The sequence below is a fragment of the Pteropus alecto genome, unplaced genomic scaffold, assembly GCF_000325575.1.
Source record: "Pteropus alecto unplaced genomic scaffold, ASM32557v1 scaffold213, whole genome shotgun sequence".
NCBI lineage: Eukaryota > Metazoa > Chordata > Mammalia > Chiroptera > Pteropodidae > Pteropus > Pteropus alecto.
In genome coordinates, this window is record NW_006434829.1 from 4,961,795 (window position 1) to 4,977,008 (window position 15,214).

Consider the following 15,214-nt stretch of genomic DNA (forward strand, 5'->3'; position numbering starts at 1 on the left):
CTCTCAGTAAGATAATTGTATTGTGATTATAGAAGAGAATCTCCTTATGATGAATGCTGAAGTATTTAGAGGTATAGTATCATGATTTCTGCAACAAATTTGCAAGTTGTTCAGTGGGAAATGCTATACATACACACATATGTATATATCAAGAGATAGAGGGAAGGAGAGAGGCAAAATGTAACAACATACTTCAGTCTTGGTGAAGGGTACCTGAATGTTCATGGAAACTACCTTGGAAATCTTCTGAGGTTTGAAATTTTTCCAAATAATGGCAGAGAGAAGATTCTCACCCACACAGTCTGAAATCAGGGCTATCATTTAAGTCACTATGTTATCTTATCGTCAACACTGTTATTATAATAAACCTAGACCCTGTCCTTGCTCCTGCCTTCAGAGTTCCCAAAGCCATCCATCACCTCTGCCTCTACTCTCATCCCACCATCCCAATATTTTTCCAGATTACAGTGGCCTCTGAACTCGTCTTAGCTTCGAGGTTGCCTCTTTTATCCATTCTCCACACAGCAGCCAGAATAACCTACTCAAAGAGTGACATTGTCATTCTGCCATTTAAAAGCTTTCAATGGCTTTCCGGCGCCTTTCTCTTATCTTTCAAGACCTTTCTGATGCCTGTTTGCCTTTTGAACCCATCCACACATACCCCTCAACACACACAGACGACCTATGTTCCAGCCACACTGAACGAGTAGCAGTTTCCGGCACATTTGCTCTGTCTCTCTTAACACAGGTTCTTAGCACCTGCTCGTCCCTTCTCTAGGACACCATCTCAGGCCAGGCTGACTTCAGCTCCTCCTTCAGGATCCAGCTCAAACATTACCTCTCCGGAGACTCATTCCCCCAACATGCCTCAAACTAGGCTGTTTACTGTACTTTCCACCTGGGATTCTAAATGCATGTTTATCTGTGTCTATGCATTGAGGACTCAAAGGATGTTGGCCGAGGCTTGTTTATCTTCAAATGTTTGACTAAGTGAATGTTTGCCACAGGATTCTAAGGGAACAGGCTAAGAGAACAATCCTTGTTTTTTCCCCCATTCCAGCTGTTCTGGTTCATCTCACCTGCGGTGGCCACAGATAGGCCACAAAGCCTTTGTTTTAGAAAGCTGACCAGATATCCGAGAACTTAAGTTGTTAGTTTCTTCCAAACGCCTGTATCTCGCTCATTTCCATTTCAGAATGAGAGGGAGGCCAAGAGACCCAGAATTGGGAAACAGAGCCAGGAAGCTGGAGCTACCCCAGGAAGACCTAGGAGGTCATAATTCATATGGCCTGCCTTTAGGACTCAGCGAACTTTCCATACCCGCCCCCGCACCCACCCAAACCTGGCCTAGAACCAGGCAGACTGCCAAGTCAATTACCCTCCATTCCTGCATCTGTAACCCAGGGGGCTGGACTCTGACATCCAAACTGGTGGCGGGCCTGTGCGAGTCGGCACGCTAAAAATTTTAAATTACTTGCTGAATCAGTAAGTAATCCGAGCCCCATCACAAAACAGCTGGCACACTCAGGATATTTAAGGGGCGTTTAATGAAAGGGCTATTTACAGAGTCGTGGATAAAGTTAAGGGAACATTTAAGAGATGATAAAATCACATGGGACTGGCAACGCTGGGGGTCAGGTTCCACCTCCAGACGTAAGGGGTCCAGGGAAGGAAGTAGTTTTGGTTCCTAGAGAGTTTCTGGCCACCCAACAGGAGTGTGGCCTTCAGTAGAGGAACAAAGCTGCCGCCTGAACGTCATCTGGCAGAGAGGGAGCTGGGCAGGAAATAGCCTCCTCTCCCTCCTCTTACCTCTTGCCCAGCCTCGGGTTGGCTAAGGGCAAAGGGGCTTGAGGCACAGAGCGGGAGAGACTTGGAGGGGCAAACAGCACAGTTGCCAATATTTAGACACTTGGGAAAGTAAGATGCAGAGACCCACAGGATATATGATCCTATTTTTATACAACATAGTCAGCTCCCCCATATAGGTGTCTGTATACGATTGCATGAGAATGGAGAAAGTTGCCCACTGGAAATTGTTAATAATTAGTGCCTGGGCAGAGTGCGGGGCACGGGAGAAAGCAATTGAAAATATAGGCCATTGATATGAATTCAGAGTAATTTAACAAAGAAAATTATTGTCAGAGAGCATGAAACTATCATTTCAAGTGAGATAGGTCATTGCAGATACTGTTTCTAATCGTTTATTTCTGGGGTTGGTTACAGTAATCAGATACGGCTTTTCAAGGAAACACACAATGAACATAGGTATTTATTACCGTGAAAAGTGTTTACCTATGTAAAAAATTATGTTACAGAAAAATATCATATCTGTACACGTTTAAACATTTTTGAAAGGTAGTCTGGGTGTGTATGTCCCAATGTTCAGAGTGGCTGCCTGTGGATGAAGGATTTGGGGTGGGTTTGTTTTCTGGTTTTTCTGTCCTCCCCCAACTTTTTTTTACTTTTAACTATGCGTATTTTCTCTTTTTTCCCCCTAAATTGTCTTGTCTTAATTCTGTTATAAATAATAAAACACCTACCTGAGCTGGTTAAACAGGTGTGTTCAGCATATTAATCCAGTAGAAATACTATTTCCCAATATGAAATATGTACAAAATCTTAAAGAAAATTCTAGAACCAATACAACTTTTTAAACTGAGATGAGATTCATGCAACATAAAATTAACCACTTTTAAAATGAGCAACGCAGTGGCATTTAGTATATTTACAGTGTTGTGCAACCATCCACCTCTACCTAGTTTCAAAACGTTTTCATCATCCCAGAGGAACCCTGTCCCCTTTAACCTGTCACTCCCCAGTCCTCCCTCCCCCCAGGCCCGGAACCCACCGATCAGCATTCTATCTCTGTGGATTTGCCTATCCTGGATATTTCATATAAATGGAATGTAAAACAATACAATTTTAAGTCAATGGATTTCCCATCAAAATTCAAATTTCCAGCTTCTTTCAACCAACATCTGACCGAACTAGGCCCACGTCCTCACAGACGACAACTGGCCGAAGCTGAGGAATCACTGCGCGTCTTGACGAAGCCCGAGCTTGCCGCGGTCCCACGAGGCCACCCGCCCTTCTCTCTTCCAGATCACTCTCCTGGCTCCTGGAGCGCTGGGAATTCAAGTCCTCTGATGCTGGCCTCTCAGACCTTTTTCATCTGTAAAAGTCCTGAGGGTCTCCACAGGCAGGGAGAGACACACCAGAAAATACGAGAAATTTTCTGGTGGGCCGGGAATAAGGGGGAATGAATCTCCCCTCCACCGTTTATTAGTATGAACCACTTAGCGCCTCTGAGCCTCAGTTTCCTGAACTGTAAAGTGGATATCATAATAATACCTACCTCACAGGGTCATTAGGTTAAATGCAAAGCACTGGACACACGGTCACCCTCATTCCCGTAGATAACAGAGACTCTGTGACGACAGCTCTCCCTAACATCCAGAAATGGGAAAAGGAGGTTCAGAGAGGTTAAGCAACGTACTGAAGGCAACTGGGCAGATTGGAGGCTGACTCCCCTAGTACCTTGTGAGGATCGAAAAACAGTGCTCCAAACTGAAGGGTGGGACATGTTTGAAACCTTGGGGACTTTGGATGGTGAAGACACAGGTTCATCCTGGAAGGGATCGATGACTGACATTCGGTAAGTCTGCCCTTGGCCTATGCAAGCGATGAAGGTACTGACGTGATGGCAGTTTGGCCTGAGAGCCCCTGTGATGTGCCCTCGGCCTCGATGCCACAGCAGCGGCTCAGTCTCCATGACCTCTGCCCTCCTCTGTGCATTCCCCAATCATGGGGGCCTCTCACTCCCTGAACCCCAGGGAACCAAAACAGAAGAGTAGTCCCTACGGGCTCAAATGAGCCTACTGTTGATTCTCCAGGAAGTTTGACGACCATAAAAAAAAAAAAACAAAACAAAAAACAGCATTACTTGAAATTAAATTACACTAAAGATTAAATCAAAAAGCTTCAAAAATAAGCTGACGACTAAATAAGCTGTATTAAAAACAAAGGTAATAAACACTCAAATGTCATCACTTCATTATTTCACTATATTTTAGTATCACCCATGCTTCTGTCTTTCGTATCTTATGTCGTATGTTACTGCACACACCATTCTCAAGTCCAAGTTCAGTGACTTCACGTTGCTTATTTGAAATTGGCCGTAAGAAGTCTTAACACCACAGAATCCAAATGCTACAAACCAAGGCTTAACTTACTGTTTCATTATTTGTCTCGGGCTGGGGCAGACAGATTATTGGCCTTTAGTGCAAATGTGAACCACTGTCTCTTCTTTCCCCTCACTGCCTGTTTTTGTAAATAAAGTTTTATTGGTACACGGCAGGGCCAATTCATTTACACACTACAAAAGCAGAGCTGAATGGTTGTAGCAGGGGCTATGTGGCTCTCACAGCCTGAAATATTTACTATCTAGCTCTACAGAAAATGCTCACCTGGACCTGTTCTAGACTGAAACAGGGGATTGGCTCTGTGGCTGCATAGCGGCAAACATGGTGGCATAGATGTGGTCCTGGTTCCGAGTCCTGGGTCAGCATTTACTAAGCACAGCGGACAAGTTATTTGTCAAGACTCCACCTTGCTGAGTCTCAGGAGTTTTCTCGCCTGTGAACTGGGAGAGGTAATAGTAAGTTGAGAGGGTAAGCCCGGCAGTGTTTGGGAGAGGCAGGGGGCGCTGTCCACCCCAGGGAGGAAGGGGTCGTCATGGAATGGGCTCTCCAGAACATGAGGTACCCTGGGAGAGGCAGCTTGGGGCTGGCCCTGCAGCTGCAGCAGACCCTGCAGTGCCTGACACCCGACCACCCTCCCTGCGCCTGTGCCTGCCACGGGGGCGCACTGTCTGCAGAGAATTTAAAAGTAATAAGAACTGCTAAAAGCCTGTCGACTTTATCTTTTTGTGCCACCAAATCTAAACAATGGCAATGCCCGTTGCTGAACAGACAGCTCCCACTGTGCCCCACCTCGGTGCCTGATACTGAAAAAGGGGCTCATAACGAGCGTTGTTGTGGTTAGCCGCCTCCTCTTAGTCAAGACTCGTGGTTGTCAATGCCAGAAACTCAGCTCAAACTACTGTAAGCAAAAGAGAGACATGTTGGCTGACCCGGAAGCATGCCTGGAACGAGTTTCTCAGACATCAGGAATCTGCCTGTCCCCTTCTGTCACCTTTCTGTGCGGGCTTCACACACGGGCATGTTTTCTCTCCATGGAGCCAGACGTGGCCATTGCAGCGCCCATCGGCTCAGCAAACCCTGAGCTCAAGCCAAAGTCCCAGGGCAAATCTGCATTGGATGGCTCTGGCGAGGCGCCCATCCCTGAGTTAACCTCGGGCATCCTGGTTGGCCAGTCCCGGCTCACATGCCCCAAGCACATGAGCAGAGAAGGGGACGGGATGGTTCCCCAAAGGAAAAGTGAGATGCTGTTGTTTGACAGGGTAGGAACGGATGCTGGAGATGCGAAAACCACAGATATCCAGGATGTTCCTCGATGTCCCCAGAGCCAAGGACAGAGGACATCCTCCAGACCACATCGATCCAATGCACCCTGCTTGCACGGTCTGGAACACTGAGACTCAGAGAGGGCCTGGGAGTGGCCCGCAGTCACACGGTCTCCAGAGCCCAGGGATCCCGTATCCCAGGCCATCGATTTTCTGGACCCTCAGGCTATGGCTGATGCCTGGTGATACAGCTGCCTGTCACCCCAAAGCTCAGGCGTTAGGGCTCTGTGCGCCAGCAGATAAAGACCAGCCCTGCCTAGCTGCCCCTGCCCAGCCGCACTAGCCCTGATAACAGCTGTGCACCCAGGCCAGCCCTCAGCCCCTCTCGTCCCCAACTGCTATCTCAGTTGGAGGACCGTGGAGCCTGGCAGCGGGCAGGGAAGTTCTATCCATGGGCTCCTGTCTCTGAGCCCTCATTACTTCTGTTTGGGGTCTCCAGGTATAGGTTCTAGGAAGCAGAGCCCAGGGCTGTTTGACTGTTTTTAGGTCCAATTTTCAAATGTAACTAAAACCTCTTGGTTTATTTATGGTCCCCAAATATAACAAAGAATCGTCAGTAGTCCCTGGACCACTCCAGTCCAAGCACAGCAGCTACAGACAGCTGGGTTTCCAGCTCGGCTTACTTCCCTACGCCCACCGTAAAGTCCTGAGGATGTTGCAACCCTGCTATAAAACCTTCCCTAGCTCCCCACTGCCTCGAAGATAAAGCCCACACCTCCAGCCTGACATTTAAGATCCTCCTGCATTCCTTATAATAATAAGCATAACCGGTAACCATTAATTGAGTCCACCATGTGCCAGGCGTCAAGCAAAGCACTCTATGTGCATTAAGGCAGATGATCCTCGTAACAACGCCGTGAGGGAGGTACTGTCAGATAATTCCCGTATTACAGATGAGGGAACTGCGGCTCAGAGAGGTTGAGTCACTTGCCTAAGGCTGGTCAGCAAGAGCACCCTCTGCCTCCATAGGGCTTTGCTCCTCTCCAGCCTGTCCACAGAGCCCCTCACACGCCCACAGTGCTTCTACCTCCTCTGCCCACCATGGCCCATCTGCCAGGCCCTCCCTTCCCACTCAGCCACAGGCCAAATGAAGAAAGACCTTCTCCAGGGTCTCCTGCTGCTTGAAAATGGGCTCGGAAGTCATCCCCAAAACATCTCCCAAAATATCTGAGCAAAGACAACGCGGTTGGAACTGGTGAGCGTGTAGACTTTGGAGAGAGACGGGCTTCTGTCCCTTTTTCGCTGTGCGTCCTTGGACACCTCTCTGAGCCTCCGTTTTCTAGTCTGTGAAATGGGTGTGATGACAGCGCCTATCACACAGAGATGTTAGGGATTTCATGAAAAAAAAGGCAAAGCGTGGAATGGGCTTAGCACAGTGCCTGGCGTGTAAATCAAAGGGACCAGAAAATCAGAGTTTTTGTTATTATTGTTATTGATGTTGTTGTTGTTGTTGTTATTTCGAAGAAGTGCTCTGCCTCCAGAGGCGACAACTTAGAGACAGATCACACTTCGTTAGCTGAAGGTCTTTCACTTTACGTTAAAAAAAATCAGCCTCCCTTCATGATACACCATCACAAGCACAAGTGACGAAAGAAAACAAATCGATAAGTTGGACTTTATCATTTGTGCTGCCAATGATACAATCAAGACAGTGAAAAGACAACTGACAGAATCGGGCAGAATTTGTAAATCATAATATCTGACAAGGGACTTGCTTTCAGAATATCTAAGCGACTCTTACAACTCTTGTCGATAACTAAAAGACAATGCAATTTAAAAACAGGCAAAGGCTATACATCGATATTTCTCCAAAGAAGAATCAGTGATAAGTACATAAACCAACATCATTAGCCATCTGAGAAATGCAAATTAAAATGACCATGAGCAATCCATTCAGTGAGTGATGGGATGGCTAGAATCAAAAAAGACAGACGATGGTTCGCGAGGAGGTAGAGAAATTCGAACCCTTGTGCGTGGCCAGTGAGACTGTAAAAATGAGGCAGTCACCATGGAAGACAGTCGGGCAGTTCTGCAAAAGGTTAAATGTGGACGCACCACATGACCCAGCAATTCCGCTCCTCGGTATCAACCCAAGAGAAATGAGAACAAATGTTCCCACACGCAACTTGTACACAAACATTCACTGAATTATTCATCACATCCCCACAGCGGGAAGCAACCCACCAACCGATGGTAATGGGTAAATAAAATCTGGTATGCACACGATGGAATATTCAGCCATAAAACAGAATGAAGTAATGGCACATGCGACAACATGGATGAACCTTGAAAATATTAAGCTTAGCGAAAGCAGCCAGTCACACAAGACCACGCATTGCATGATTTTGTGTATATAGAATGTTCGATCCATAGAGAGACCGGAAATTGGTGGCTGGCCAGGGCCAGGAGGAGGGCTGAGGGGTGCGGGATTTCTTTTTTGGAATATTAAGAATGTTCTGGAAGTAGATAGCGTCGATGCTTGCAAAACACCGAGAGTGTACTAAATGTCACAAAAGGCAAATTTTGTCATGCGTATTGTACCACGATAAACAGAAAAACATCATTTTTTTTCCTGGACTGTAACACCCGTTCAGAAAGTACACAAAGCTCACGTACACACATCTCCCTGAATTTCCATGTAGCGAGCACACCGTAACAGGCGCCCCACTCTAGACCATTCCCAGCACCCCCAGAAACCCAAATCGTGACCCCACCAGTCACTACCCTCTAAAATGGCTTCAAGAGATAAGAATGGCCTCCCATTCTGCTCCCACAAACCTCCACTGTCTTCCCAGTAGCCGTCGCCATTTGGGAACTTCTGGTTTTATTTTTTAGACTCACCTATCCACTCATTACGAAGGACCAAGACGTTTCATTCCTTTGTTTTTGAAAGACAAGGCCTTTTCCCCACCTCGACTGGCCCTTTCCATTTCTGCTTCCACGTAACATAGCGTAGTCCGGTTTCCGTTGCTTCTCTTTATCGCTTTAAATAAAATTCTAACACCTCGGTTTCTGGAGGCGTCACCTTTAAGAGAGCACGGTAAACACCCTCTTCTTTGGAAAATGAAGAAATCTGTCTCCCAGCGTCTGTTCTCCAAAGCTTTTCTATCGTTTTGTAATCGAGACTCGGTCTTCTTTATCAGTCAGCTGATTGTAAAAAGTTCACAAGAAGCATTCACAGACCCGGGCAGAAGCCTCAGCAACAGAAGGAACACATCGGCAGACAGACACCACCATGGAGGACTCTCGAAGGCATTATGTGTGTGAAAGCAGCCAGACTCAAAAGGCCACATACTGACTGAGTCATCTGTGTTACTCAGGAAAAGACAAAACTCCAGGGATGAGAAATAGATCAGCCGTTATCCAGGGATCGGGATGGGAGAGAGACACACTACGCAAAGACACACTACAAAGGATGGGTGGGTGGGTATGCTTAGGGTAATGGAATTCCTTCATATCTTGATCGTGGTAAGAGTTACACAAATGCTTACGTCTCCAAAATGCATGGAACAGAAAAGAGTCAACCTCACTCTGTGTACATTACACTTCAGTAAGTATGACCCTCGACAAGCTGTGTGTACACATTTTTAAATCACGATGCAAATCGCGTAAATATTACTTGCTGCAGAACCGGAAGGACAATTAGACAAGGAGGGGAGGAAGTGGGTTCAGGCACTACACCCGGGGTGCCTCTCGCACGCGGAAGGTTCCAGGTGGTAAGGCTGAACTGGTTCTCTCGATTTCAATTCTAGCCAGTCGCTTCGCATTGCTGGCATGTTTCGTACTCAAATTTTATTTGTCGATTAGTCCTCCATAAAGCCAGGGCGGGGGCAGGGAACCAGCAGCTCTTTTGCTGCAGCCAGGCTGAGACGCTGCAGGGCCGCCAGACCTCTGGGTCCCAAGTCCAAGAGACGAGCGAGGCTTCCCAAGCCCTTTTGTCACGTTGGTCTTAGAGCCCAAGCTGACCTCCTCACAAATGTGCATGGACCTCATGGAAAAGCATCCGTCCCTAAAGGTCAGACATGGGGTGTCGCGAGAGCTCATTAGCAATGAAAAACAGCTTGGTTTAAACCTCAAAAGTGTATCTCTGTTTAGAGATGGCCTCTCTTTTCTAGGCTTTTTGTTTTTGTTTTTGTTTTCCCCAAAAGGATCCAATAGGCAAAAATCATAGTCAGAATCATCAATTACGGAGGCTTGTTCTAACTCCGGTTCTTGAAGAATTCAAATTCCTAGCTGCCCATGTGGCAAAATGCCAAGAGTGTCGTGTCCCGGTGACATTTTTTTTTTCCACTTCTCCCTAATTGCAACCATCCCCCTAGCACTTATGCAATTACAAACGTATCACGTTTTACGTCGATTTTAATCATACGGCCAGATACAACAGCACAAAATACAAAGCCGTTTAAAAATAAATTCCTCCCCCTTTATTTTCATTGCGAGTCGACTTGAACCCCTAGCAGTAAATTCAGCATCTATAGGGTGAGGGGGCCGCGGCAGCGGCAGCCGGAGCACCTCCCCACCCCCCAGCCCCTCTTTTGTCCCCTCCGATTTCTGGAAAGCTTTGCTCCAGCTCTAGAAACTGATGCCACCTTTTCCCTCTCACTTAGAGGAGGGAATAATGCAAGCTTTCGACATGCTTGGTCCAGCCCAAGCCCAGCTCTGGGAATGTCGGAACTCTTTCTCCTTCCTGTTTTGAAGAGAGAACAAAACCCAAAGGCATCTGGCACCGGGTGTCCCCCACCCCCACCCCGTTTCAGCCAGCGCAGCCAATATCCGCCGGGGGCCCCAGCCCGTCACCTCCCCTGAGGGCGCCTCTTTCACCGTCAAATCCCAGAGGTGGATTTCGTCTCTCACAGCAGATTCGGCTGCAGCTCAGGCTACTGCCTCGCACCACGAGGAGCTCCACAGCCACCTGGGCAGCATAGGTGTGTCATCTGTTTGGACGGCCGCGCAGGCCTCCCCATGGTCCCTGGGCAGGTACCAAGTCCTCGGCAAGGTCTTCAGAAAGGAGCTCGGGGCCAAAGCCACCTTGGTCACGGTCCTAAGGAAGAAGACGGCCAGGGTTTATACAGCAAGGAATCCCACGTTCAGTTCTTAGGGAAAAGATCCCTTGTCCCTCCATCCTACCTTTCGTCAAACAATGCTTCTGCCATCTTTCAGTGAGTCAGGGTTCATCACGTGAATCCCATGGCTGTCACCGCCGGGTCCCCAAGTCCACCCCCACCCAGGTTTGACAGTGTGCCAAGAGGACTCACGTATATAGTCTTACCTGTGGCTAAGATGTTTTACAGCAAAAGGACACAGAGCAGAATCAGACCAGCGTAAAGGGCATGGGGTAGGTCTGCAGGAAACCAGATGCGAGCTGCAAGGGGCCCCTCCCAGCAAGGTCACACAGGACGCGCTTAACTCCTCCATCGAGGGGCTGTGACACATCTCTCAGGGAAGCGTCCAGGGTCTTTATGAGAGGCTGGTCACAGGGGCGCCTCCTGCATAGCATGTACCCAGACTCCCGAGGGAAGCAGGTGTTGGGCATCAACCACAGAGCTTGTACAGACAGCGTAGCCCCAGGGGGACATGAGCTGCCTGAACTCAAGTTCCCCGATACCAACCAAGGCTCGGCCCCGCGAGCGGGCCCTGCGACGAGCAGCGGCCTCCAGCCCGCTGCGTTTCTGCATTTCTGCACGCCAGGGCACGGCGGCGGATGCCCTCCACAAGCCCAGCTCCTAGTTTGGGCACAAGGTGACAGTTCAGGAACAAAGAGCAGTGGCAGCGACACCCGGTCACTGCTATCCTGTCATCAGCTGGGCCCAGCCTGAGAGGAAAGAAATGTCGGGGCTCCAGACACTGGTCCCCACAGTCTTCCCTCCGCAGTCTCTGCCTACAGACGGGAGAGGCGGCCACAAATAGATCCAGAGCGTGACCGAGACCCACTGTCTCTGGAAGCAACGCCAAAGGGTAGGAGGGACAAGGCCACCAGCCCTGCCCAGCTGAGCTGAACGTCTGACTTCAGCACCAAGAGACTGCAGGCGACATGCTTCCTCGATTCGGTAAATACTGACCATGTGCCTGGGACACGAAGCAGCCACGCTCCAGGTGTGGGGGTCTCAGTGGGCCACTGTGAGCAAGGAGACGAGACGTCCCCTCCCCCGAGGGGATGTGGGGCTGCGCGGAGCCCTCCCCCTCAGTGGGAGACCCTGGCCCGGAGCCCCTGTCTGGGGCACCTCCACTCTGATTCTCTCAGGTGGAAACCCACACTTTGGAGCCTGGGAGACGCTGAGGGCAGGGTGGTGAGGCACCCCAGGAGGGGCAGAGTAAGGAGGCGGGACCCCCCCGCTTACCTCCAGATTTGCCCAGAAACCAGAGAAAAGGAGGGAGAAGGTGTCTGCACCGCTGGAATGGAACCCGACTCCAAAACCTCGCGGACGTGTGTTCCCCTCTCCGAGCCTCAGTTTCCCCATCTGTCCAGCGAATATCAACATTTCCTACATACACAGAAGGCAAAGCAGCAATGAAAAGTGGGGGCCGTGGAGTTAGAATAATCTAGTTCTACTCAGCCGCTTGCTATCTACGTGGTCTGGAATGTTCTCTAGCCGTCCTGGGCCCCACCTCCAGGGTTGCTGGCTGAAGCTGACCCATAGCAAGGCTTAGCCGAACCTCAGACCTGGGGCTGGGGGTTCTGAGAGGGATTCCTGCGGGGCTGGCTGGGTTTGCTGAGAAAGGCAGGGAGGGGGCGCCTTCCTGTTCTAAGCCAACTCTGCACCCCAGTGCAGAGGATGAGAAATGGGAAGGGGGAAGGAAAGGAAGAGGGGGGTAGATAGCTTCCGGCACCTTCTTGCTATTTGTCGATTTTTCTCATCTGAAAAATCAAACTGTTGGCCCGAATGATCCTTGAGGTCAGCACTAGCCACCATCATCTGTCTTTCCATATATATTTTTTAAGAGGCTGACACAGGGCATTTTGGGGGTCAACGTGCAAGAGGGTAGGGGGCCGTAGCACAGTCACGGGCCACAAGGGCTAGCATTGGGACTGAGTTCCCGGGTGATGAGGAGAGTTGATAAAGTCAGTTCCATGGGAAGAAGGTGAGATGGCTCAGCCACTGAGTTTCTAGGGGCAGGGGCGGAGCTGGAGGCCGGAGACTGTCCTGGAGCCCTCAGGTAAATGCTACAGCTGGCCGGCAGTCACCACGCCATCTTCCAGGAAAGCAAGACCTGAGGACTCACGTGCAGGGGTGCTGGGAACAAGAACCCCCGCCTTCCTGCTCCGCCCTCGCCCCCAGCCCTGGAAATACTGAGAACCTGGGCCAGGGGCAGAGTCATAACCTCTTTCCCCAAACTCAGGCTGTGGCAGTGCCAAGGCCCCCTCATTCTCCATCAGCCCCCTAAACCCCAAAGAAACATAATCGATCATGACCAACAGTAACAGAGACCTTACTGTGTGCCAGATTCTCCTGCGAAGACTTTTCTGCTTTATCTCACTTAATCCCCATCACCCTATTATCGCTGCCATTGTACAGATGGGGAGACTGAGGCTCAGAGGGGTTCGGTGACGGTCCCCAGCCACAAAGGACTCGAGCCCCATACCAGTGCCTCCTAGCACTGTGGAATATGATGGAATACATCTCTTTTACCTAAATATGAACCACACACTTGCCATGCAAGCAGGGCTTCGAGACCAGCCCCTCATTTCCCCTTAAATTCTCTCTAAATAAGAATTTTGGAGCAAGCGCCGCATTCCGGCTGGCCTTGGCTTCTGAAGGGCAGAGGTTGCAGTCCCAGCTCAGAGTCCTGGAACTAGGGTGCCTTTGACCCCCTCGCCCAGGCCACTGGCTAGGGCCTTGGGCCATCACCCTCACCCCCCGCCCCTCTCTGGGCCTGCATCGCCCCGTTCAGTGAGGTTGCCGCGAGATCAGAGGCTCCCAGGCCTAGGAGTGAGGTGCTCGACTCAGACCCCACCCCGAGGAAGGCCAAGAGGCCAGAGGCGGGACCTGCGGGGGGTTAAATAGTCTGTCCAGCACCCCTCCTGGCCTCTCATCCCAGTCTCCCTGGCAGGAAGTTTGACCGAGACCAATCATGGTACGTGCCCGCGTGGCTGCCTCCGCCGGGGCCGGGGGCTCCGTCTGGAAGCGAGACTTCCAGAAACGCCTGGCGTCTGAGCGTTCGAATCTTACCATCCTTTTCTTTCTCCTCAGATGTCGTACAGCGACAAGGGAAAGAAGGTAAGCAGAAGAAGAAACGTGGGTTCGGGGCCCCGCAAGACTGGGATGTCGGCAAAAATCAGAAGAGAAATAAGTACAGCGGGTTTGTGACACCCGGGACGTGCGCGCGAGTTCATTCCTGCCCGCCCCCCACCCGCCCGAGTGAGCTAGGTTCAACCCTCGCCCCCTCTAAAAAAAACGTCAACCTCCTCTTAAATTCCCGCCGGTCTCTTAAACCTGTCTGGAAGTCCTTCCCGAGATCCGGCTGAGATTCGTGTGGCTGCAGCATAAGGCTGTCTCTCTCCGGGAAAGCGGGGCAGGTCTCCGGAGGGGGCTTCCCCACCCCCACCCGCTAGGAGCTCAAGTTCAACACAACAAACCGGATTCGCTGCTTGGAGAGGCTGTGGGCTGGTGGGGTAGGGCGGGGGTGCAGTGCTGGGCTGAGACTGGGGACCAGGGAGGTGGCTAGGGGACGCGGCTCCACCTGCACTTGTCTGAACCCACGTCCAGGGCCTCGGCCTCACTCCTTGTCTCTCTGCAGCCCGAGAGAGGCCGATTCCTCCACTTCCACTCCGTGACCTTCTGGGTCGGCAACGCCAAGCAGGTAAGACGCCAGGGCAGGGTGCTGCAGCGGGCAGAGGAAAGGCAAGAGGGCCCCGTGGACAAGGCAGGCCGCCAGCCGGGCCGTGATTGGCCCCCAGGAGGGGAAGGTCACGGCCAGCACGGAGACCAATGCTCGGGTGGGACACCAGCACGAATCTTATCTGCGGTCAGGAGGGGTCAGAGGGACAGCACCGAGGCAACAGGGCAGACCGGCTGAGGGGGACTGGGGGCTCTCACTGGGGGCTCCCCAGGCTGGCCCCTTGGCCCTCGTAAACCCACTTGCAACTCTGCTCCAGGCTGCGTCATTCTACTGCAGCAAGATGGGCTTTGAACCACTAGCCTACAGGGGCCTGGAGACGGGCTCCAGGGAGGTGGCCAGCCACGTGATCAAGCAAAGGCAGGTGAGTCCCCAGCCCAGGACCCCCACTCACCTGGGAGGCCCAGCCCTCTCTTCTTGCTAGCCTCTGAGCAATCCCCATGGGCAGGCCTGACCCGGCAGCTCGCCCCACGACCCTGGGGATGTCTGGCACGGGAGGGGCCCCCATCTCTCAGGACTGGGGCCGGGGGCAGAGCAGGGGCTGGAACCCAGGGTCAAGCAGTTGGAAGGTGTAATTTGATCCTTTGGCCCCACCAGGGGTATCTCAGCGGTGAGCAGGGCGGGCAGGGGCACCTGCCCACACTCTCCTGAGCCACCAGCTCACCTTCTTCTCCTCTGTGTCTTAGATTGTGTTCATTTTCTCCTCTGCTCTCAACCCCTGGAACAAAGGTGAGGAGGCCCTTGGGGAGCGGGGTTTGAGGTGCTGGGGGGTGCAGACATGGTATGGTGGGTGGGGTCAGGGACGCAGGGGCAGGTCAGGGTTCAGGGAGGCGGGCTAGAAGGAGGTGGAGCCCA

The 15,214-nt window shown here is 51.1% G+C and overlaps 1 protein-coding gene and 1 long non-coding RNA gene across 6 annotated transcripts in view; one reads left to right on the forward strand and one right to left on the reverse strand.

Annotated features, from left to right (window-relative positions):
- Positions 1 to 5,018: 5,018 nt before the first annotated feature.
- LOC112478365 overlaps positions 5,019 to 15,214 on the reverse strand; it is a 17,203-nt gene continuing 7,007 nt past the window's right edge. The window contains exons 6-9 of one of the 5 annotated variants that reach the window (XR_003045803.1): positions 15,024 to 15,077; positions 11,863 to 14,344; positions 8,366 to 11,336; positions 5,019 to 5,100 (exon numbers count right to left, since the gene is read on the reverse strand). This is a non-coding gene — a long non-coding RNA (uncharacterized LOC112478365). Of the gene's footprint in view, positions 5,101 to 8,365; positions 14,345 to 15,023; positions 15,078 to 15,214 lie in introns of those variants that run through there. The other 4 variants (XR_003045806.1, XR_003045807.1, XR_003045805.1 and 1 more) reach the window with 4 other exon arrangements.
- The window catches only part of HPD (4-hydroxyphenylpyruvate dioxygenase), a 7,699-nt gene continuing 7,009 nt past the window's right edge, over positions 14,525 to 15,214 (forward strand). Inside the window, exons 1-2 of the mRNA XM_025045550.1 lie at positions 14,525 to 14,723; positions 15,046 to 15,088. Coding sequence (XP_024901318.1) covers positions 14,643 to 14,723; positions 15,046 to 15,088 — 124 coding nt within the window. The 5' untranslated portion in view covers positions 14,525 to 14,642. The remainder of the gene's footprint in view (positions 14,724 to 15,045; positions 15,089 to 15,214) is intronic.